Source organism: Diabrotica undecimpunctata, chromosome 7, assembly GCF_040954645.1.
Source record: "Diabrotica undecimpunctata isolate CICGRU chromosome 7, icDiaUnde3, whole genome shotgun sequence".
Lineage (NCBI taxonomy): Eukaryota > Metazoa > Arthropoda > Insecta > Coleoptera > Chrysomelidae > Diabrotica > Diabrotica undecimpunctata.
Window position 1 is genome coordinate 100354227 of NC_092809.1, and position 23473 is coordinate 100377699.

Here is a 23473-nt window from a genome sequence, read left to right on the forward strand (position 1 = left end):
CTCAATCCAATTGAGCATTTATGGGACACACTGGGAAGACAAATTTAAGTTCGGCTACCTCGCCGAAACTAATTGCCTGAGCTTAATACGGCACTTTAGACAATATGGGTCTAATTGGGTCAACTTCATGGTCAAAATTTAATTAGCACAATGCCAAGACATATGCTGGCTGTTATAAGTGTCCAAGAAGGAAATACTAACAACAAATGACATAAACATTACTTTGTTATACTGTATTTTGTATGTGTTTTTGCAACTGTTTTTTATGAACAAAGCTACTTTTTATTTTTTTAATTTTCGACTTATGCTATATGTTTTTATAACATATGGAATTAGTACCATTAGTAGCTTTTATAGGATTTTTTTAAGAATAAATTTCCGCAGTCAGGTAAATAAAAATTACTAAGTTCTCCGGAAGAACCGCGTTGAAAATTTAAAACTCGACGTTTCGGAGGTGTAGGCAGATTGAGACTTTGGTGACGTTTGACGGTTCTCGTATTTCTGGAGAGTGGAAGGAGTAGGCAGATCGAGATCCTGAACTCGAACAGAACCATATCTCTCCTGATAATGGCTCCAAAATGGGCTATGGACACTGTCAGTGTCCCGTTTTACGTTTTGGTAAGTTTTTTTTTATATATTTTACAATAACTTTTTGTTCCTAATCTTGTACATTTTATATATATACATGTTATATATATATATATATATACATATATATATATATATATATATATATATATATATATATATATATATATATATATATATATATAAAATGTACAAGATTAGGAACAAAAAGTTATTGTAAAATATATAAAAAAAAACTTACCAAAACGTAAAACGGGACACTGACAGTGTCCATAGACACTGTCAGTGTCCCGTACAGACAGAAGTAAAAATTGATATCTGATATCTCATGGTTTACTGTCATTAATACATAATTATTTTTATATGGGCTTATCGTGGGTGTTTTCGAAAAAGGTAAAGTAGAGATATGTTATAACTTTAAGAGTCTTTTATGGTTTTATATTTATTATTATTTAAATTAGATTGAAATATATTTTATTTTGTATCTTTTTTGTCATTGATTGTGTTGGTATTTCCTTTTAGTTTTATTGATTCGTATATCTTCGTCTTCTTTTTGTTTTGCTCGCTTTTTAAAATTTTGATGTTTTCGAATTCAAATTTATGCTTCTCATTTTCATGTTTTGTGAGCGCAGTGATGTTGTTCTTGTCATATTTGTGAGACAGAATTCTGGATTGAAGCAGTTGTTTGGTTTGTAAAGACTTGTAAAGTTGTAAACCACATGGCTTTAACTGTGTTATTGATGCGATGTAGGGTGATATCCAGAAAATTTATTTTATTATATAGTTTAATTTCTCCAGTAAACTTTAGTTTTAAATGGTGACTGTAAAATTATCTAAAATTTTGTTTATTTTATTCGTTGGGATCGCACAGATACATTCATCGATATACCGGTAGAAGAATGGTACATTAAAATCTAAATGACCCATGACAGACTCTTCTAAATCTTCCAGAACCAGTTGAGCAATGACATTAGAAATACTTGAACCCATTGCACATCTATCCATTTGTTGGTATATTATGTCCTTATATAAAAAGTACATATGTTGAGTTTAATGTTAACTCTACCGATGATTGGAATTCTTGCAATGGGATGTCAGTGTACTCTTTTATGCCATTCCACTTCTTTTTAATGATTTATTTATTTGAAGTTTTATTGGGATGTTAGTGAATAGTAAAATGACATCTAAAGATATTAATATCACTGCGTTCACAAAACATGAAAATGAGAAGAATCATAAATTTGACTTCGATACATAAAAATTTTTAAAAACCGTGCAAAACAAAAAAAAGAGGGAGATATACGAGTCAACAGAAATGAAAAGAAATACCAACGCAATCAATGACAAAAAAGATACAGAGAACCTAAATAACATATATTTCAATCTAATTTAAATAATAATAAATATAACACCATAAAAAACTCTTAAAGTCATAATTTATCTCCACTTTACCTATTTCGAAATCACCCACGATACGCCCATATAAAAATAATTATATATTAATGACAGTAAACCATTTAATATCATATATCAATTTTTCCTTCTGCCAATTCATTAATGTCAGTGTCCCCTTTTTACGTTTTGGTAAGTTTTTTTTATATATTTTACAATAACTTTTTGTTCCTAATCTTGTACATTTTAGAATCTTGACAAAGGCAAGGGTTACCTGCCGAAACGTTGATTTCAATGGCACAATAAAATCTAGTTCCAAATTTAATATTACTTGTTAAACCTAAACCAAAGAAATAATATATATATATATATATATATATATATATATATATATATATATATATATATATATATATATATATATATATATATAAGAGCAAAATTAAGTAATTATAAAAGAAATAAGCATGAAAAATTATATTTCGTGTTTCCATTCCGTCGTTAAGGAAAATAAATTTCATTATAAATTTCTCGCAGAATTTCATTATTTCTTAGGTATGATAATTTGGCTCCGTTGTAATTTACTAAAGATAGCGAAATACAGTATAAAATCTGATTATCCTCATTCGAAATTATTACAGCTACAGACAATAACGTCCCCTTTGTAAAGTTTCCATCTTCATAATTTCATTTTCTACCGTTAGGAATAAATTACTTTAAGCCCTTATTATACCGTACTTCTTTGATGCATTCATAAACATTTCGAAATGTATATACCTATATTTGCTTTTATTATATTTTATTGTCTTGAAATTGTTAATATTATGATATATGGTATGTAAAATATTCGAAGTTTCGTACTTTATGTTTTTGGACTAAAGTTGTTGAGATGATTGTCATTACTAATAAAATTATAATACCTACTTTAACATAATTTTTAATACTTGCTCAGAATCTCTTTTTTCCAGACGCTCATTTTAATTGTAAGTTTCTTCAACTCTTTTTTTGATCGGCTTAGTTGTAAATCTTCCTAAAGTTGGTAGAAAAGTATCGGTATAGACAATGGTAAGGTCATTTAATAGATCTCCAATGGCTGGTACCATTTCAAACTTCATTTTTTACAGTTATTTTACTCTACAATTGCTTAACCATATACTGAGTTACTTTTGGATTCATATCACGTATAAAGACCTCTCTCATCGGTCGTCATTTGTCTCCCCTTTCTATTTCACAATGATTAATATCATTTTCATCATATTACATTTACAGTCATATACCATCATATCACGTTTACAGCAAATGAAGAACTCATAGCTAATCTCTGTGCTTTTAACGAACTGAGAATCAATAATACATTTTTCGACCATAAGCTCCAGTATAAATATATACTTGAAAACTCCAGGGGGCACAAATCTATGATTGATTTTATAGTCACCAATAGAAAAGTCCACCCAAAGCAGATTCTAGATATCCGAACTTTAAACTCAGCAGACGCAGGGAGTAAACACAAACTAGTAATAGCAAAAATAAGAATGAAAATACCACCAAAACATTTTCTACAGGAAATCACCGAGGAAAAGTTCAATGTAGAATCACTGTGGAACGACTGTACAAGAGAAATGTACCAAATGAGGCTAGCACAGAAGATACAGCTGAAACAAATAGACGATATCGAAGATATAAACTCGAGCTGGGAGAAAATTAAAAACAACATTAAAGAAGCAGCAACAGAAGCTCTAGGATATGCAGAGTCATCCCGAGACACCTATAGAAGAATACGAAATGAAGCAAAGCAGTTGATAAGAAGAACAAAAAACGAACACTGGGAATATATAGAAGAATTATATCAATCAATATTATACAAACCATCGAAAACATCTACTTCCATAATCGACTAAAATTAAAAACTAACACAGTGTATACCAGTTCAAAGCGGAGTCAGACACTGTATACAAGCAGTACGTAAAGGTCATGGCAAAGACAACGCCGCATTAATCGCCGAGACAGAGGTCTAGCTCCAAAGATTAACACACATCTTCAATACAACAGCCAAGAAACACAATATGATAATAGCAGCAGAAAAAACCAAATATATGACAACATCTAAATACCCACTACGATATAAAATCGAAATTGATGGGAAAATAATAAAACAGGAAGCAAGGTTTAGGTATCTGGGAATATATATATATATATATATATATATATATATATATACTAACTAACTAACTAACTATATATATATATATATATATATATATATATATATATATATATATATATATATTTAGACAACAAAGCTTAAAAGGAAGTTAAGCGGCGGGATCTCTTAATAACACAATCTGGAAGAACAAACACCTAAGACATGACACAAAAACAAGAATCTATAAAGCAGCAATTAGACCTATATTAACATACACGGCGGAGACAAGACCTGACACATCTAAAACGAGACGACTACTAGAAACAACAGAGATGAAAATACATCGACAAATATCAGGGAAGAGTCTGTTGTATAGGGAGAGAAGCGAAAACGTAAGAAGAGCGTGCAATATAGAAGACATAAATGGATGGGTGACAAATCGGAAACAGGAGTGAAACGAACACATTAGTAGAATGGTAGAGGACAGGATACAACACGAGGTAAGTCACCAAATTGACGAAGAAGTATTGGCAGACCAAGAAAAAGATGGTTCAATAATTTAAACAATGTAGGAGGCTAATTTTGAAGAAGAAACAGTTTTTAAAGCCTACATACAATAAGGAAGAAGAAGGAGAAGACATTTACAGTCGACACAGCTTTTTGAAATATTTCGTTTAAAACTTCCTATCTTCTAGTTCCATCTTTATATCTTTCGCTCATCCCCATTTTACTTTTAAAGCGTATATTACGGTATCCATTGATTTGGTTTTACCTTTTTTCTTTTAATTTTTCCATATGCCTTACAATTATGCAATGATTTTTCTTTTTATAACTCTTTGAGTTGATTTCATTAAGTTGTCTCTTCTAACCATCTAACCCCCTACAGTAAAAGAACTCTTCCCTGTAATATTAAGGAGATTCTAGTAAAAATTCTTAGACTAGCTTAGCTGAGCTAGCTTAACTGAGATATCTATCAATGAGGGAGAAAGTTAGAGTTATTAGTTATTCCCAGCGCAAGGAAACAATATTCAATCCAAAATTACTAAGACATATTATTAGCAGCACATCATTTGTTAAAGAAAAATGAAATAAAACTGTATAGCGCAACCTACAGATACATGTGTACTCTTTTCAGCACTTGTATCAAGCAGGAAAGTCACAGAAACCGCAATTAACCAGTGAGATAATGCTTTGAACTGATCTTGAAAAATTTTAACTAAGCATATCACAGAATATTTTGTAATTTAGTTACGAGAATTGTAATTAAAATCGTTTAGATTATATGCTTAATGACTATTTTCACTTACCTGTCTCCAAATGGAAACATATGTGAAAAAGGTGGCGGTTGCAGAGGCTTTGGTGGCTCCGAAGACCCCGAGGGCGTGGGACTGTGTGGTGACGAAGGATTAGAGGGATCAGCTTCAGTAATGCTACGTGTTGGTTCAGGTGTTTCTCGGCCGGCGCTACTCGGACTCGAACATTCTCTATCCCTACCTTCTTCTTGGTCAGCATTTGTTTCTGGGGAACTGCTAGCTAAACCATCCTCAACCTAAGAGTTAATAAATAATCATATAGACAATATGAATTAAGTGGATAAAGCAAGTACCTTTTCTTCTTTAGTATCGTCGTCCCTTTTAACTATGTCTTGTCCTTCTCTTTTTCTTTGTTCTTCTTTTAGTCTTTCAGCTTTTCTCCATTTTGCTCGTCTGTTTTGAAACCAGACCTGCAACCGAAATAAACCAAAAATTATGTAATTAATTGAAGATATGGGATCTATAGAGGAATAACACCAAGCTTCTTGATGTATTGCATATTCACTGGTCGATCCGACAGCAGCGTATTCTACTCTAAGTAGCAGATTTATTTAGAGTTTTAAACTATCACATTAGCGTTGTTGTTTTTCTGGCTAGAGCCTGATCAACCAACCGCTAGATCATTGTACAGTGAATGCGATTCCGCCGCCTGATGATTGACGAATTAAATACTGACCACATACAAAAGTAGGATCAAAAATATAATTTCAAGGCATGTTCTCTTAAGTTAAGTAGATTGAGTAGAAAGAAAAATAGTGAGAATTTTTTTTTAATATATTTAATTATCTAATAGTTTGTAAAAACAAATTTGACCAGTAAATCTTTTCTCGATCAAGTATGAAGTTGCCGGAGGTAGGTTCTTTTCAATGTTAAGTTGCTAAGGAAGAATAAAGCCACATCTTTACTAAGAGGCGTTGCAGTTTATTTTAGTTTTTTAATTAAATTTAAGTATGTTCTTGCAATCCCATATAAGTTCCCTAGTAAGCTAGCTCAGCACTTCCTGCTTCAAGAATTAGGAGACTATACATTTCGCGTTAACGTTACAAATAGATGATGGATTCGACTTTTACTTGATGAAATTTCATTTTTTATAATTATACAACACTGTAAACCTTTGTTTTCAACACTTCCACAACATTTATTATCACTGCAGCTGTTTCGGCAGAGTGCCTTTCTCTGTTAAGCGATCTATTCTTGGTATGCGTTTACACTTTATAGTCTTTAACTGAATAAGTTGAGGAGGGGAGAACTGTTTGTCTCAAGTTAGTCATTCAGAAATATATCTGTATTTTGCAATTTGATAATTTTCATAGATTCTAATAAAATAGATTAGGGCCTTTATTTTTAATAGGGAGAATTTGAAATTGGTCATTAAAAGAATGATTATGTTCTAGAAGGTGAAGTTCGTACGTAGAATCTGTTTTTCTATTATTGAAAGCCCTTTTCTGTTCTGCTATACGTTTGTTAAAGGTTCTACCAGTTTGACCGATGTAAGTTTTTGATTTTTGGGCAGTTATCACATGTAAAATTGTATAAACCAATGTTTAAATGCTTTTTCTTTTGGCTCTTTTTGTTCTTAATATATTTGCTTAAGTTGTTGTTTGTTCTGAAAACTGGTGTTATTTCTTTTTTTATATGTTTCACTATCAAGCAAAAGGTACTTTGTTTTTCCTCTAATAGTGGGAAGGCTATTTAAGGCTTTTTTATGCAGTTTTTGGTTTAAAGTTTTGTTTATTGTTTGTTTGTTGTACCCATTGTTAACTGATATTTGCTTAATGATATTCAGTTTTATTTTAAAATTATGTTTTGACGTGGGAATTTCTGTTAATCTATGTTACATACTATGGTAGGCCGCTAATATATCTTGTGTAGGATAGGATGATGAATTCCTTGATTCGAATACGCTGGTATCTGGCCGGCCTATGGTGGAGTAGTACGTCAAGTACTACAACTACGAATCATTTTTAACTGCAGTGACCGCATTTCAATACTTTTGATTAATTATGATAAAGTCTATCTGGTTTCTAATGATATTGTGTTATCTGCTGGGGATTTCCAAGTAAACTAGCGTCATGGTGGTAATTTATAGAAGGTAGGTATCAGTAATAATGAACTGTTCTTCTCTGCAGAATTACATTAATCAGTTCCCTCTCTCATTTCTTGAGCCAAAACCAAACTGTACCAATAAATCATCCTCGGATCTTGTTCCAACCTTCGCATTAGATTCTCCCATAATAATCAATGTCTCGCCTTTATTTTTAGTTTTCGTATTATTTAGTTAGCCATAGAATTTTTCTATTTGATCTTTAGACTTATTTGCTGTTGGCGAGTATACCTAAATCAGATTTATATTAGTATGTTGTCAACCTTTAGCAACATGACATGTGTCCGTCGGAGTGCTGTATGCTGCTCATGATGTTACCTTCAAACCTTCTATGGAAAATAATTCCGACTGCATTCCAATAATTTGGATCGTCATTACCAGATGATCTCCCACAGTATAGATGTTGAATGAATTATTTTTGGAGTTTTCATTGGTTTATAACATAATTTATATATTATTGGCATTTATAGATCACCTGATTCTTCCACGAAACTATTTTTTTTGAGCCTGTTAAATTTGTAAGACGACCTGCCCAATAAAAGCAGAAAAATTTTATGCGGTGACTTGAATATTAATTACGCTGTTGCTTGTGCTACCCAATTATCCTTAGTCAATATATTCAAATCGTATGGTTTCACAATGCACGTTAATTCTCCTACAATAATTACTAAAACAGCATCTACCATAATTGATTATGTTGTTTCAGATTTCTCACCCCTTGATGTATGCTCTATAATTTTATTATTAATGCAGGACTATCTGATCATGAAGCAGTATATACCAAGTTTAACAAACAATCCTCGAAAACCCAACATTTAGATAGGATTTTTTCTGCTCAGAACTTTCGTAAATTTCAAAATTTGTGCTTGACTCCTGGGTGGCACTTTTCCTCTGTGGACATGGACTATAATTTCAGTGATTTTTTAGATAGGCTTGTCTGTATTTTCAATAAAGCATTTTCTTTAATTACAATTAAGTTAAAACATCACAAACTCTGGACTACCAAAAGTATCCACATATCAGCCAAGAATATGCGTTCACTACTGTACATCAGGAAATTTACTACCAAAGTTTTTGTCACTGAATATATCTCCAAGTACAGAGGAACCTATCTAAAACTTATCAAAACAGCTAAAAAATGTACTATCAGAATCGTCTGGGAAGCTCTAAAAATGTTGCAAGAGAAACTTGGTCCATAATAAACGATCTTCGAAATAAAACTAACACAGCTCAAACATTTTCTCTTCCAAACCCTTAAAATCTAAATGAATACTTCGTTAATGTGAGTAAAAATTTAAAAGCAACTACATTGTCACAACAATATCCCATTTCCTATCTCTCCAATTCAAAAAAGTCTCGAATTCATTCTTTATAAAACTAGTTGATAAATCTGAACTGAATCTTTTTGTAGTACTGATGGACTATCCATAAAAATTTTCTTAAATCTCCAAAAAATGTGTTCGAAGTCCTGGTCTCACTAATTAACGATGCCTTTGAAAAAGGTATATTTCCAGAGTGCCTAAAGCCATTATTATTCCTTTTCATAAGGCTGGTGAAAAATTGAATGTCTGTAACTATAAACCTATCGCCTTACTACCAGTCCTATCTAAAATTATTTAGATACTTATAAAATCCCGACTTATGTCCTTTCTCGTTGGAAACAACATTTTATCACAAAGTCAGTTCGGCTTTTTATCTAATAAATGTACCAATGACGCTATGTTTTCTGTACTACATGAGGTCTATCAAGCACTAAACAATAATCTTTACACTGCCACTGTTTTTAGTGACTATGCCAAAGCTTTTGATTGTGTAAATCAAGACATTTTGATAAAAATACTAAATTTCTGCGGAATTTTACAGTAGCATTATTTTATAAAGGAGCTCTTCAACCCTTACTACCTAAAAACAGCCAGATAAGTATCATTGATTCTGTAAAATTTTTTGGTATGTTTATAGACAGCAACCTTAAATGGTCCCTTCATATTGATTTGTTTAGTAAGAAACTAGCCTCAGCCTGCTATGCAATAAAATCTGTTTCGAAGGAAATCTATTTAGCATCTTCCAAAATAACATACTTTTCTTTGTTTGAGTCCCATCTTCGATATGGCCTTCCTTTTTGGGATTCTAGTACAGCTGCCCAATCTGAGGTTATTTTTAAATTACAAAAAAGAGCAATACGGTATCGTTGTGGCCTCAGTAGAATAACACATTGTAGAAGCTACTTCAAAAATCACGGGATTTTAACTCTTCCCTCTTTATATATTTTAGAAACTGTTTGCTTAATTCGTAAACACCTACATGTTTTGCAGTAAGGCCTAATAATGATTACTCCACCAGAAATTTAACCTTTAATGTGTATTTACCGATCCCGTCGACTGAGTTAGTAGAGTAAAGACATCTATATTATATTCGGCAAAAAATTATACAACCATCTCCCTTTGCAACTTAAATCTAAAACTTCTTTTCTTAAGTTCCGTAAATTGACAAAAGCATGTCTATCTAAAAGACTATATTATTTAGTGAAAGAGTTTCTTAACGAATAACTAAGAAATTACAGTATACAAGTAACTAAAGCATTTTTATATTATATATTTGGGTATCACATGCAGCAACTTAAACTTATTATTCCGTAAGGTTTTATTATGCAATTTGCAATTTAGTTAAATTTTGCAACGGATTGTATATTTTAATATCTTTTATTTTATAATATTGGCGATTTTTGTAATTTTAATAAATTTTAATTGTTATTGTTAGTTTTTGACTTTTTGTACTGGGCAGTGTACAATTCCAGGCCAGTGCGTTTCGCTTATTCCTAATATGTCGATGTGTAGCCGTTTCATCTCCTGAATGCAATGATGGAGCTGTTCTTTCATAAACATACTTTGTACATTTTCAAGTTGCAATTATAAGGTTGTTCTTGTGCTTGTATTTTATGATTATTATGTATCAGATGCCATAAATTGTGATTTAAGAAAAGTATTGATAATGTCACTTCTGAAAAATATAAATAAAAATCAAATCAATTATCTCAGAATGTGGGAAATTTAAATACTAAATTGACGTTTGGACGCATTTTAAATAAAAGATAATATAATAATATAAAGACTATATAATAATATTATTAAAGTAAATCCATATTTTTACGTACTCTGTTTAATTAGGGGTATTATTGTACCTTCTTACAAATATAATATAATGCTAAAATGCCTATGTAAAAGACGGTTACGTTGTTGCTATTATATCAACTTCAATAGTCCTTTTGTCACTCTGTACTTGTATCAAAATAATTTGGAAGTTGATGATTAAAAAGAAGAAGACAGTGAAGGGTTTTCTCTCTTTCAACTGACAAAAGCCTCTTGAAAGTTTGAAGCTCACTCGACAGTCGACAGTACAGAGAACAATAAGAAAATGAATGGTCTAATGTACACTGTACAGTTTCAAGTGGACTTGTGTAATGGAGAAGTGAAAAATTCATTGTTTCTATCTTTAGAAAGGACATTCAACATGGGCGTAGGAAAATATTTGCATTTTAATAATTAGCCAATGTAATTTATATGCTCTTAATATAAACAGCAAGGTTATTTGTAATAAAATAATTTCAAATAAAAAATTAATAATTATTCTTTTAACACAAACATTTTTTTGTCTAAAAAATAAGAACATTTGTTATCGAAAAATTTTAACCATAAAAAAATGTAAACATCTCATACATCGTTTGTAATCATCTACTTAAATTCTCATTACTTAAGAATCTGGCTAAGAATAGGCAGAAGGCTTTTACAGCTGGCGTCATTTCTTGCATCCTAATTTCCAGCGTTTTCTTTCGAAGCAATCTTCAGTTTTAACACCTTTGGCCTTCATTGCATCTTTGACATCTTCTCACCAGGACCGCCTTGGCCTATCTCGTTTTCTTCTAGTTGGCGGAGTCCATTTTCTATCGTTTTTTTTTGCAGCTATTTTCAAACATTGTCTGAAGGTGTCGATATCAGTTGAGCCTTTTGGCTTCAATTCTGTCTATTATGTTAGTATATCTAGATCAATTTCCATTTCTCTCCTAATGTCTACGTTTCTCACCCTTTCAAGTCTAGTGTGCCGGCAACATCGTCTCCAATAGTTCATTTACATGTCCTTAATTTTTTATTTGTTTTTGATTTAGTTCCCAGAATTCGGCGCCGTATAATTTAATAATTTATAGTATTTTCTTTATAAATTCTTTTTTTATTTTCTTTTGTTATTTTATTATTCCACAATAGTCCGTGTAGCTGTCTAGTGGTTAATCCTGCTTGGCCAATCCTGGAATTTATTTTTTCGTTACTCCATGCTTTTGATGTTATTTGAATTAAGAGATCTAAACGGGAGGAGTTAAAGTTAGCCAAAGTGCGTATGCTAGAAAAATCTTGGATTTTTTTTCATTCACCTAAGGGCATCTACTGCTTCTCTATAAGGAAACATGTATTTGGCATCTTTCCCTGCTATAACATCACTATTGGAAGTCTGATTCATTGGTGTTACGACTGGTTTACATTCAAGATTTTTCTAGCATACGCATTTTAGCTAACGTTAACTTCTCCCATATCAGATCTCTTAATTTCTAAGCCCAAAAAATAACTTGCTGGTTTTGAGATTATTCTATATTTCTTTTTTAACTCTTCAGTTAAAGTTTCTAACCGTAGATTGCATGAAGCTGCCACTAAACCGTCATCAACTTACAAAGCAATAATTATCTTTTTGTTGTTTCTGCCTCGTACAAATAAACATGGATCAGCTTCACTTATTTTAAATCCTAGCTTTTGTAAAAATTTATCGACTCTCGTATACCAGCAGCGTGGTGCTTACAGGCTTCAATTTGCAAACCATGTCTTGACCCTGACTGTAAGCCTCCGGTTGTTTCATAAAAATTATCTCTTCTAACTCCATTAAGAAATGCAGTTGACACATCAAACTGCTGCAAAAAAATGTTTTCACTTGCTGCAATGCTTAAAATTGATCTTAGAGTGGAAAGTCTAGCCACTGGACTAAATGTTTCAGTAAAATCAATGTCCCCTCGTTAGTAGAAGCCTTTAATGACTAGTCTATCTTTGTATCCCCTCGATCAATGGAACCTTCATGCTTGGTTTTGAGCTTGTATACCCATTTACATGGCAATGCTTTTGCGTTATTGGGTAACGACTACTTTCCAGGTATTGTTCTATTTAAGAGAGTTTATTTCTAAATCCATAGCTTTTATCCAGTCTAATCTTTCTTTACTGTTTAAATCTTCTTCGTAAGTCTTAGGTGTTTTGATGGAATAAAAAATATCTTTAGCTACTGGTATATAATCATTGCTGGGATGTGAAAGCTTTTTAATTTGATCACGATTTTTTAGGTTATATTCTGCTGCTTCTTCTGTGATTTGATCTTCATTCACGGATTCTTTATCATCATCTTCTTCAATTCTGATACTCTTTTATCATCGACTTCATTTTGTTCTAATTGAGAATTAGCTATATCATCATTGTCATTTTTAGAATTTTCTGAGATATATAGAGAGGTACTATCTTATAGAGGTAATTGAACTCGTTCCTAACAATTAGTTAATCTTTCCAAAATTTTTAACATCTCTTGTTAAACTACAGTCCACCAGTTGTCGAAACAATTTTCAATTTCGCACAAAACACCGCCATAAAGCAAACATGATCCAACGTAATTTATTCTTGTCTTTAGGTAAAAATTAATTTGGTTCTAGATCAATATTTTATAACGGATGGCCCATGTCCCAGGGAAATGTGACAGGAGATTGTGACCAGTGGTAGCTGGTATTTTCTTGATGAACAATGATGCGATGACACTTGTTTGTTTTTCTTATTTTATCGAAGACTTTAAGAAATAAGAAGATAGATAAACAAATGATTGCGTATCATTTATACATGACACTTCTATGCTCCTCTATTTTGCTGTTATGACATGGTCAGGATTTCCGAAAAACAGGCAATCATTTGTTTCGAAATTCTTCTAACGCGAAACAAACTTCTGCGAAACTGTTGGATTTGTGTAATATTGAAACACCTATAAACCAGGCGATTGTGGTTTCTGTATATTTTCAGGGTCAAATGCATAGATTCATGAATAATCACCTGTTACCATCTTTTACATTTTTTCTCATGTGGTACCATTCCATTTTTGAGCGTTTTCTGTCTGACCAGTTGCCACAAGCACCTTTTTGAAGCAAAGCTTCTATACCGAGTTAGAATTTTTCTCTATAGAAAAGTGCTGAGATTCTTCAAACTCGGCTGGTTATTCTCCACTTAAAACCATGACGGTTTACTTAGCTTTCAGGACGCTGTTATCAAATCCCTTGTCACAGGATATGGCTTACAACAAATGGTGATTGACTTACCATATTACAAATATTACCACATGGCATTTTGAGCTCAAATCTTTCACCTTCTCACCAAAACTCATGGACTTCCACAATGAAAGCGTCCGTTTCTTACGGCGCTCCACCGCGAAGTGACATGATCCTCAAAAATCAGTATAAGCTAAAACGGAAAAATTCTTGTTTATTTTCTGTCTAAATATCTAGGCGGAACCTAGATCAATCGAATAAGCAATTTGTTTATTATAAACAGACTCCAAAATGTTTAGATTATCAATCTCAGAGACGCAAAAGGATTAAAAATCTTTTTCGGTGTTTTATAGTATACGGGGTGTAATGAAAATGCTATACACTAACGTCTTACAAAATTATGCTAAGTTCTTACTTTCATTCCAATACACGAGGTACAAACAATGCTAATATTATAATATTATGCTCTAATATTAGTATCATGTAAAGAAAATTTCATAGTCAACGATACTGATGATTCTCTCATAAATTGTTTACATTGTTCAATTGTTCACATGATCTGAGGTTGATCTTTGGATCTAAAGGAAAAGCAGTTGTTAGCCTTTATTACTAATGATGGACTTTATTAACTAAGCTATGATAAGTTGGTTTTATGATATTACATTTTTATTTTTTTGTAGTCAAAATTCCCTTTTAGCATAGGCTAATATTTTTAAAACTGTTGATTTTTGACCGTATACGTTTAACAAAAAAGCTTCTTTTGTATTACTAGTAGCACACATGCATATACCAATTAATTACCCATTTTAGTCGCAAATGCGTAGAGTAATTTTCTACAGCGATACCAGTAGTTAATAAAATTCCTAATAATCTCGAAAACCTAAATGACTTCCAGATTTGATTCCATAATAATTTACATTACATACGTAACATTTTAGAACACATTGTAATGAGTTTTACACTGATTTTACCAAATATAGTGAGTATTAGTCAAAGTTTGCTTGTACATTGATGGTGATGTCACGATTACTACTTAGCCATGTTTGTAAATATTTAGATTTTTGAATTTTTTCAATTATTAATCGATTATTTGCTAATAGTATAATATCGATGAAATATCAGAAAACTCTTACAAAACCCCTAGTAACTGGAATACCTGTTTTGTCTTCCCAAGTGGTCTTCTTAATATAATAGAGATACTAAAAATCGGATAATTGAAAAGTCTACACCACTGTACACTATAAAGAAGAACAGAGAGGTAGTGATGAGTATAATTGTGTCCAGAGTCTCATTAGTGAGCGCAAATAGGGTGCTAATTGGCATCGCAATCTAATACACACCTTGACGAGAAGGGACCGGAGCTCAAGGCTCAGTCCTAGTCTCAACCCAGAGGGCTTCTACACGTCGGTCGGGAACTCGTGTCAGATTTGTTGGTAGCCTCTAGGTACATGTTTCTTGCAATTATTCATTTGGCAAACATGCTTGACATCGTAGATTATACCAAATAATCGTGTTATTCATGTTATGGGATAAATTTTATTTAAAAGATTTGGAAAAGCGTTTCCTTCATTTCTTTTGTCATTTGAAATGTTATATTTAGGGTGAACTAGCCGATGAAATTAATAAATATTTTATCACAAGGACGTAATCTATATTTATTTAAAGCACCCTTTTTAATCTATATTTTGGGTTAATTTAATTAATCTTTCAGTTCTTTCATTCTAATCAAAATCGGCTGATTATCACGATACTATGTGCTTGAAAGTGCTTGAAATATTACAAGAATTTGCTATTAACTTTCGCTGCACAGAGGACCGTTTAAGAAAAAACCATCATCTCTAATCCACAATAGTCGGAAAATCCTAAATAAACTCTATGTCTGATGTGAATGCTTTTAATTTTGGGTAATTGTATCAACGGTTTATGTTCTATTTATTAAAAGCATAATTGTAATTAAGCAAACAAAGATCAGACAACAAATACAATGAACATTTATGTCTTGCTTTGAATTTAGGCACCACTGTATTATAAAACTGAAGGTAAACAATATCTCCCTATAATCCGTTTCTAAATCCGATTCTTAAGTATAAATCTATGGTTCTACTGCCACAATTACCGGCCTCTGCCCTCAAAGTTCAGTAGCTCATCGAAATACTAAGCCCATCTGGCACTCACCTCACTTTCCTTTTTGAGAAGAGGATACGTTTAGCAGATGAACAACAGGGTTTTCGTAGTGGAAGATCGTGTAGAGATAAAATATTCGTTATAAAGCAAATTACTGAGAAATCTCTAGAGTATAATAGAGCAGCATTTCTGTGCCTGATTGACCTAAAGAAAGCGTTTGACAGAGTGGGACTCAGAGATGTAATCCATCTTTTGTATAATAAAGAAGTTCTACTTAATATTATAAAAACTATCGAAAACATCTACATTAACAACAAAATGGAAGTCAGAATAGATGAACAACTTACAAAACCTATAGAAATAGGCAGCGAAATAATACAAGGGGATTCATTGAGTCCCATGCTCATAAATGTAATCATGGATGAAATCCTCAAAAGCGTTAACAAAGGATACAAAATGGAAAACAAAGAAATTAAAATACTCTGTTACATAGACGACGCAATATTGATAGCCCAAAATGAAGATAGTCTACAATGACTGGTTCACAGATTTAACATAAGAGCAATAGAATTTAATATGACAATCTCATCTCACAAAACTAAAACAATAGTAGTCAGCAAAAAACCAAGTAGATGTAAAATAGAAGTAAGAGATCAAGTACAAAAATCAAATAGACTGGCAGGATGCCTTAATAACACTATATGGAAAAACAGATACATTAACACTGAGATAAAGTCAAGAATTTATAAAGCCAGTGTAAGACTAATAATGACATATGCCTCAAAAACAAAACCTGACACAGCCACGACTTAAAGGCTTCTGAAAACGGCAGAGATGAGAGTATTGAGATGATTTACAAGAAATACGATGAGAGATCGAAAGGGAAGTGAAGACATTAGAAGAAAATGTAACATACAGTGTATAAATGAATGGACACAAAATAGAAAAAAAGAATGGAGTAACCACATAAGCAGAATGGTGGAGACCCGTGTCCATCCGAGATCCGAAGTCTTTCATTTTTGTCTTTACAGGAGTTTGTTCTTGGTTGAAAGCTTTCTTTTTCCAGAAAATCATATTTAAGATCCAACTTGCTTCATTGTACCTATCATTGTTTCGTATCTTGTGTCTTGTATCATTCTTTAGCATTTCTTTCGAAAAACATTTTTTTCTGTCCATGTTTTCTTTCAGGTGTTACAAAAGCATTCAGCACTTCCTTCGTTCTGTTTTTTTATTATTATTACTTGCCTTAGAGTTGCTTTGATTATTTTCTTTGTTTTCTTTCATTTACGCTGTCGGGCTTTCGTTCCAGCTAGACCAACCAATGTTTCATGCTACACTTTTTAACTCAACACAACTCAACAATTACATTATGTAGGTCAGGTTGAACTTCGTAAACAAAAAGTGGTGTCTAGACTCTACTACTATCAACACATAACTAATTATTCTAATTGTAACACCGAAAGTTGTTTAAATTCATAATTTCTGCTGATTCTACAAGATCAAGTACAGGTCTTTCTATTGTAAATTCAGGTATGTTTTATTACATTGTCTACTATAATTCACGTATATGACATTAAGCTACATCACGCAAGATACTTATTTCCAAGTTTATATTTGAATAATTAAATTTCTTTTTTTACCAGTAGTGAAATAGGATTCATTACAGATAAGCAAAAGCTAATTCTCTGGTCAGATAATTGTGGTAGTCAAAATAAGAACCAGGCTGTACTTGTTATGTATCTAGTTTTAATTGCAAAAGGTTTCTTTTCAGAAATGACTCATAAATTTCCTGTGAGAGGACATATATTTCTCGCGTGTGATCGCGATTTTGCAATTATAGAGAAAGCAAAGAAGCATGTCAAGCCGCTTATAATAAAAGACCTCATTGAAATTATTGCTAAAGCTGGAACTAAAAATCCTTTCTTAATAGTGATACTACAACATTTTTTCACTGAATGAATCCAGGCTAAATCCATGATAAATACTAAAAACTTGCAGATATATTCGTCTACTATGATTCGAGTAACATCTGACAGTTTATTGAAGTTTATGTAAAGAAAAGTTACGGGGATTTTGCTCCATGACCTTACAAAATGCTGATTTTAAAATTTTTAATTAAAGTTACTTAAGTAAATTAATAAATGTTAGTTTTATTTTCACTATAATAATTATTGTTAATTTCATCTTTTTCTTTTGACTTTTAAATGCAAGTAAATACACACTTACAACGTTACGACTTGCATAAATAATGGCACTTACAACGTTTTGTTTTCTTAGTGTTTTTAAATTAATTAAAGCATAAACTATTTTATTTCACTAGACTTGAAATTTGTATGTCAATAGTGTTAATTGAACCAAAGTTTAGTACTAAAAATAATATTTATATTAAATAATAATATTAATGTATAAAAAATTTATTAATAAAGAAATAATTCGTTCATTATTTTTTAACTAAAACAGTTTTTTGTCTCTACCGAAAACTTTTATTTTGGGCACTTACAATTGATATGGCGTGGATACAAATTAAAAATCTCCTAAAAGGGGCAGAAATATGCATATCAGCGAATGCGCTGTAACGAAATCAAACTTTAACTGTCTATTTTATTTTAATATGCAAAATAATATGAATAAATACAATTGAATACCTATTTACCAGACCTTTTAAATGAGTCAAATGACTTGGTACTTATCGACATTTGACAAAATTTAGGAGGTATCTCCAATACGTGAATGAAAGTGGCGAATCTAACATTTATGACAGTAGTGCTAAAAAGTATTACCATTAAGGTAAAACTTAAAGTATTTCGACATTTCTTTCTAGTAGGTATGTGCATTTGTGTAATATTAAAGGTTGGTCCTATTCAAATGAGCACAGTGTATAAATAAACACATATAGAAATAATTGTTAAAATACCTACAAAAATAGGTACAACTAATAGAAGAAAGAAAATGGCAACTGAGAAAAAGGTAGCCGATTACATAAATTAATAGTGTTTAAACCGAACAGATATCAGGCGACTGAAGTTATAAAAAGAACGAGAGCAAATAATTCAAAGGGAACTTATTTAAAGATCTCGAATTTATCACAACCCGACGCGAATTTCTTAAAAAGAACCTTTAAAACACGTGATGACATTGGCACGACATGGTGTAGCACCACTTCATGATTCGAGTATTGTGTTCTCTAATTGGAATACGCTTTTGTTTTTCTAGTAAATATCACTCCCAGCTCGACGACACAATATAAAGGGTCACGGTCCATAATTGTTTTACTTGTCTTTTGTTTGAGTCTAATTTCATTTAGCTTTCATAAAGCGCTTTAAGCGAATCATTGTGTACCGGGTGGCATGTTCAAACCAATCTTCCATGAGAGTAATAAAAATACTTTGAGAGTAAAGTTTGTCATTGTATTTTTTTTAGAATACTTAACCTCCGATATTTAAACACAAAGTTTATCCTACTCTCTTAGTTCTATTTTATTGTTTAATGTAATTTAATATCAATAGAAATTATTTTCACGTGGAATATTTTTACTTTTGTAATTTTTTGTAATTTTTTCGAACTACTTTATTAGTTATTTTGACTTCCAGATCAGAACTTTCTTCGGTAATAATAATTGCGGAAGATATTACTAAAAATCTGTTATAAATTTAATACATATCTCCAATAGGATAAATCTAAACAGAAAATGAAATGCATGGAATGCAAAAAAGATGGTACTAAAGAAGAAATGCTTTATTGTGATAGCTGTGAGCGACCTGTTCACAAAAATACTTATTGTTCTGGTCTTTGTTTATCAGAGTTTAGGATTATCGAGTTAAAGAAGAATCGTGTTCTGCAATTTTTGTGCCAAGATTGTAAATCTGACATGAAACTTGTTTCAAAACTGTTTAAATTAACCCATTGCATGAAGCGCCCAAATAGGAACTCAAAATATAAAATTTCCATGAGTATTTGCTATCGACAATTTTAACCGCGTAACCCTCTTGGGAACATTGAATGGGAACGAATTTCGTTCTTAGATGTGTATTGTGTGTTGCTGATAAACTCATGGGTTGTTTGAATAAATAGCAGTTTTGTTTGAAGTGACCTTGGAGTAGATTGTTAGTGTAGCTCTGTATTTTAATTTCGAATATCAGCTAAAAATAAGGTAAGTTTGAGAAATAAAAATTGTATATGCGTTTATAAGTGTTGTAAGGATCTACTGATATATTGAAATAATAAATTTACTTGTTAGTATTTGATCCAAACTGTTACTGTTCCCGTACAGGAACATTGTGCTCTAAAGGTAAATTTTGACAATGAAAAAAGTAAATATTTTATAGTTTGATTTTTGCAAGATGGTAGACTTCTTTAATGCATCATTGGTTTAAATAAATTAATTTGAATAAACCTGAAGTAAACTTTTTTTTCCGAAAAAAAAAATGGATAAATTTGAAAGTATTCTAACATCATTTTACAACAATAAAGCAAAAACTATTCAACCCTATAAGTTACGAAAGATTGCTTCTGAAAGTGAAGCTTCGGAACTATCTGATGAAGATAACGTTGAGCCGTTAGCTGCATAAACCACCAGGGCAATATTGACAGTCAAGAATATTCTGATAATGAAGATGATGATTTATCAACCAATGAATCGGCTATTAAACTACCTACGAAACAAAAATCTGTCAAAAAAGTCATATGACCTGGCGTCCTTCAAAAACTGTGCGTAATGTAGATGAACTGCATTTTGAAAATAGTGAATTACTTCCAACCAACATATTGTAGCTCAGTTCTCCTTACAAATTGTTTAGTTTTTTTTGACATTAGATTTTATAATTAAAATAGTTCCACAAACTTTTATATACAGCGCTCAAAAAAATCCACAAAAGCCAATTACTACATGTCCTGTAAAAATTAAAAATTTAATGGGGATATTGCTGTAGATGTCTCAAATAAGACAACCTACTACAAGACGCTATTGGGCTTTGACAACAAGAATTTCACAAGTTGCAGACGTAATGCCTATCAATCGTTTTGAAACGATCAAAAGGTTTCTTCATTTTAGTAATAATTTAGAAAATATACGGAGTCTTGATAAAATCTCGCTCCTGATTGAACAAATAAAAAGATCGTGTTTGCAGATACCTTTAGAAGAACACTTATCTTGTGACGAACAAGTTATATCGTTCAAAGGACGTTCGAGTATAAAGACATACAATCCCAAAAAGTCTAATAAATGGGGATACAAGAAGTGGGTTCTCTTAGAAATCTCAGGATTTTCGAATAATTTTGAAATTTTGGCTGGAAAAGATGGTTACAGAAAATTACCGAATGAAGTAAATTTGGGAGCTGCTAGTAATATTGTAGTTCGATTGAGCAGAGAAATACCATCCAATAATCACCATAAACTCTTTTACGATAATTATTTTTCAAGTATACCGTTAGTGTCATATTTGTCAAAGCGAGTCAAAGCGAACAATCCGTTCAAATCGAATTCTGAATTATAAAGGTTGGCAAAAGAAAGAAATTTAAAAAATACAAAGGGAAAACATTCAGGAACACTCTGGTACTTAGGAGAATACTGCAATACATACAGTTCAGTGGTGTAAAAACAAAATTGTGTCTTTACTGTCAGATTATTGTGGAACTCAACTAACAGCCAAAGTGGAAAGATTCTTTCGCACCAAAAGAACTAGGAAAGAAATTGATTGCCCAGACATTGTATAACAATATAACAGGCACATGGGCGGTGTGGATCTGCAAGATTCCTTATTGGGATTATATCAAATCAAAATCAAAAGCAAAAAATGGTACCACCGTATTTTCTATCATATGCTGGATGTAGCAGTAGTCAATGCTTCGCTATTAGACAGGCGAATCAAAAAACAAATTGGGAAAACTGAAGAGATTATACCACTGCTGAATTTTAAAACAACTCTAGCTGAACAACTAACTAACAGTGGTGTTTTACAAAAAAGAAAAGTAAGTCGGCCTAGAAGTTCCACACCCGAACAACCATATAAAAGAAGATGCTTTGAACTTAGACCCAATATATATGTACAAACAGATCAGTTTTCACACTGGCCAAACTGGACTTTAAACAGGGAAAGATGTAAGATGATAAACTGTAAGGCAAAATTAAGGGTCCAGTGCGAGAAATAGTAAGCGCATTTATGCTTTCATTCTAAAATTAGTACCTGTTTTTTAAAAAGTTTCACAATTTGGAATAGTTTGATACTGACGATAAATCGATCTAATGTTTATGCAATTGGTTCTAATAAAAGTTTTTATACACAATGTTCCCAACTGGGCACAAATTTTTTTTTCTCAAAAACCGGATCTACATCTATTAAGAGTAATTTAATGTAACTTTATTTTATTTTGTCAAAAAATAAAATAAAATAAATCTATGCAATAGAGGGTTAATTGAAAAACGGCAGAATGAAGATAATGATATGAAATTACAGAATTATAAAAACCAAGAAGAAGATATTCTAAATGAGGTGTTGGAAAGACAAAAGAGATTGAACAACTTAATTATTCATAATCTAGGAGAACTGTTAATAAAAGAAATGCAGCTTCAGATGATTTAGCTACTATGACCTCAATTTTTACTCAAGAGGATATTAAAGTTGTCAAAGCTGTTAGATTGGGCAATCAAAACAAAAATGGTGCTCGTTCCCTAAAAATTGTATGTAATGAATATTTTAAAAAATAAGATTCAGGTTGCTAAAGCAAAAAAGATATTTATAAATTCTGATCTCAGTAACTCAACAAACCAAATAAAGTTAAAGAGAATTTTAAAAAACATCAAGAACAAGGTGAGAAAGATATATTTATAAGATATGTTAAAGATATACATGAAATTTGCAAAAATAATAATAACGCACAAAAAAAACAGACACAATGAAACATATAAGCTCTACTTTTTTATTAATTTATTATCAAAATGTTGGTGGGTTGAGAACATGGACGTATAAATAAAGATTGAGAACTAAACTAAGATCTCTAGAAATTGCCAAAGCTTAATGTAATTATCAAATAATCATTATGGTGGAAACTTGGTTCCCTCGTCATTACAGCAATGGGGAATTAGGACTTATCGGTTACAATTGGTTTAGAAATGACCGCAATCCTGTTTCTACTGGAAAAACTAGAGGTAGAGTTTTCCTGCAATGATACCTGCTTGTGAAGTAGAACAAATGTTTATACTATTGAAAATTAATAATAAGTGCATAGTTATGGGTGGAGTTTGTATCCCTCCGTCATCCTACCTAAATGTATACATGTTACATTGCAGTTCAGTTGAATATGTTATGGAGAAGTTTCAAAACTTGCTACTGTTTGGTGATTATAATTTACCAAAGATTCCTGGAATACTGACAATTTGGTTAAAATGTTGAATGCCCTGATGATCTCCTACTGTGTACTTGGCCAATTCTTTTGGTTATTTCAACATGTTTCCAATTAACAAGTTACCTAATAGTTGTAATGTC

General features: G+C 31.7%; 1 protein-coding gene across 1 annotated transcript in view; it reads right to left on the reverse strand.

The window, feature by feature from the left end:
* Drgx (Dorsal root ganglia homeobox) overlaps positions 1-23473 on the reverse strand; it is a 294960-nt gene that overhangs the window by 105098 nt on the left and 166389 nt on the right. Inside the window, exons 4-5 of the mRNA XM_072537882.1 lie at positions 5730-5846; positions 5431-5672 (exon numbers count right to left, since the gene is read on the reverse strand). Coding sequence (XP_072393983.1) covers positions 5431-5672; positions 5730-5846 — 359 coding nt within the window. The remainder of the gene's footprint in view (positions 1-5430; positions 5673-5729; positions 5847-23473) is intronic.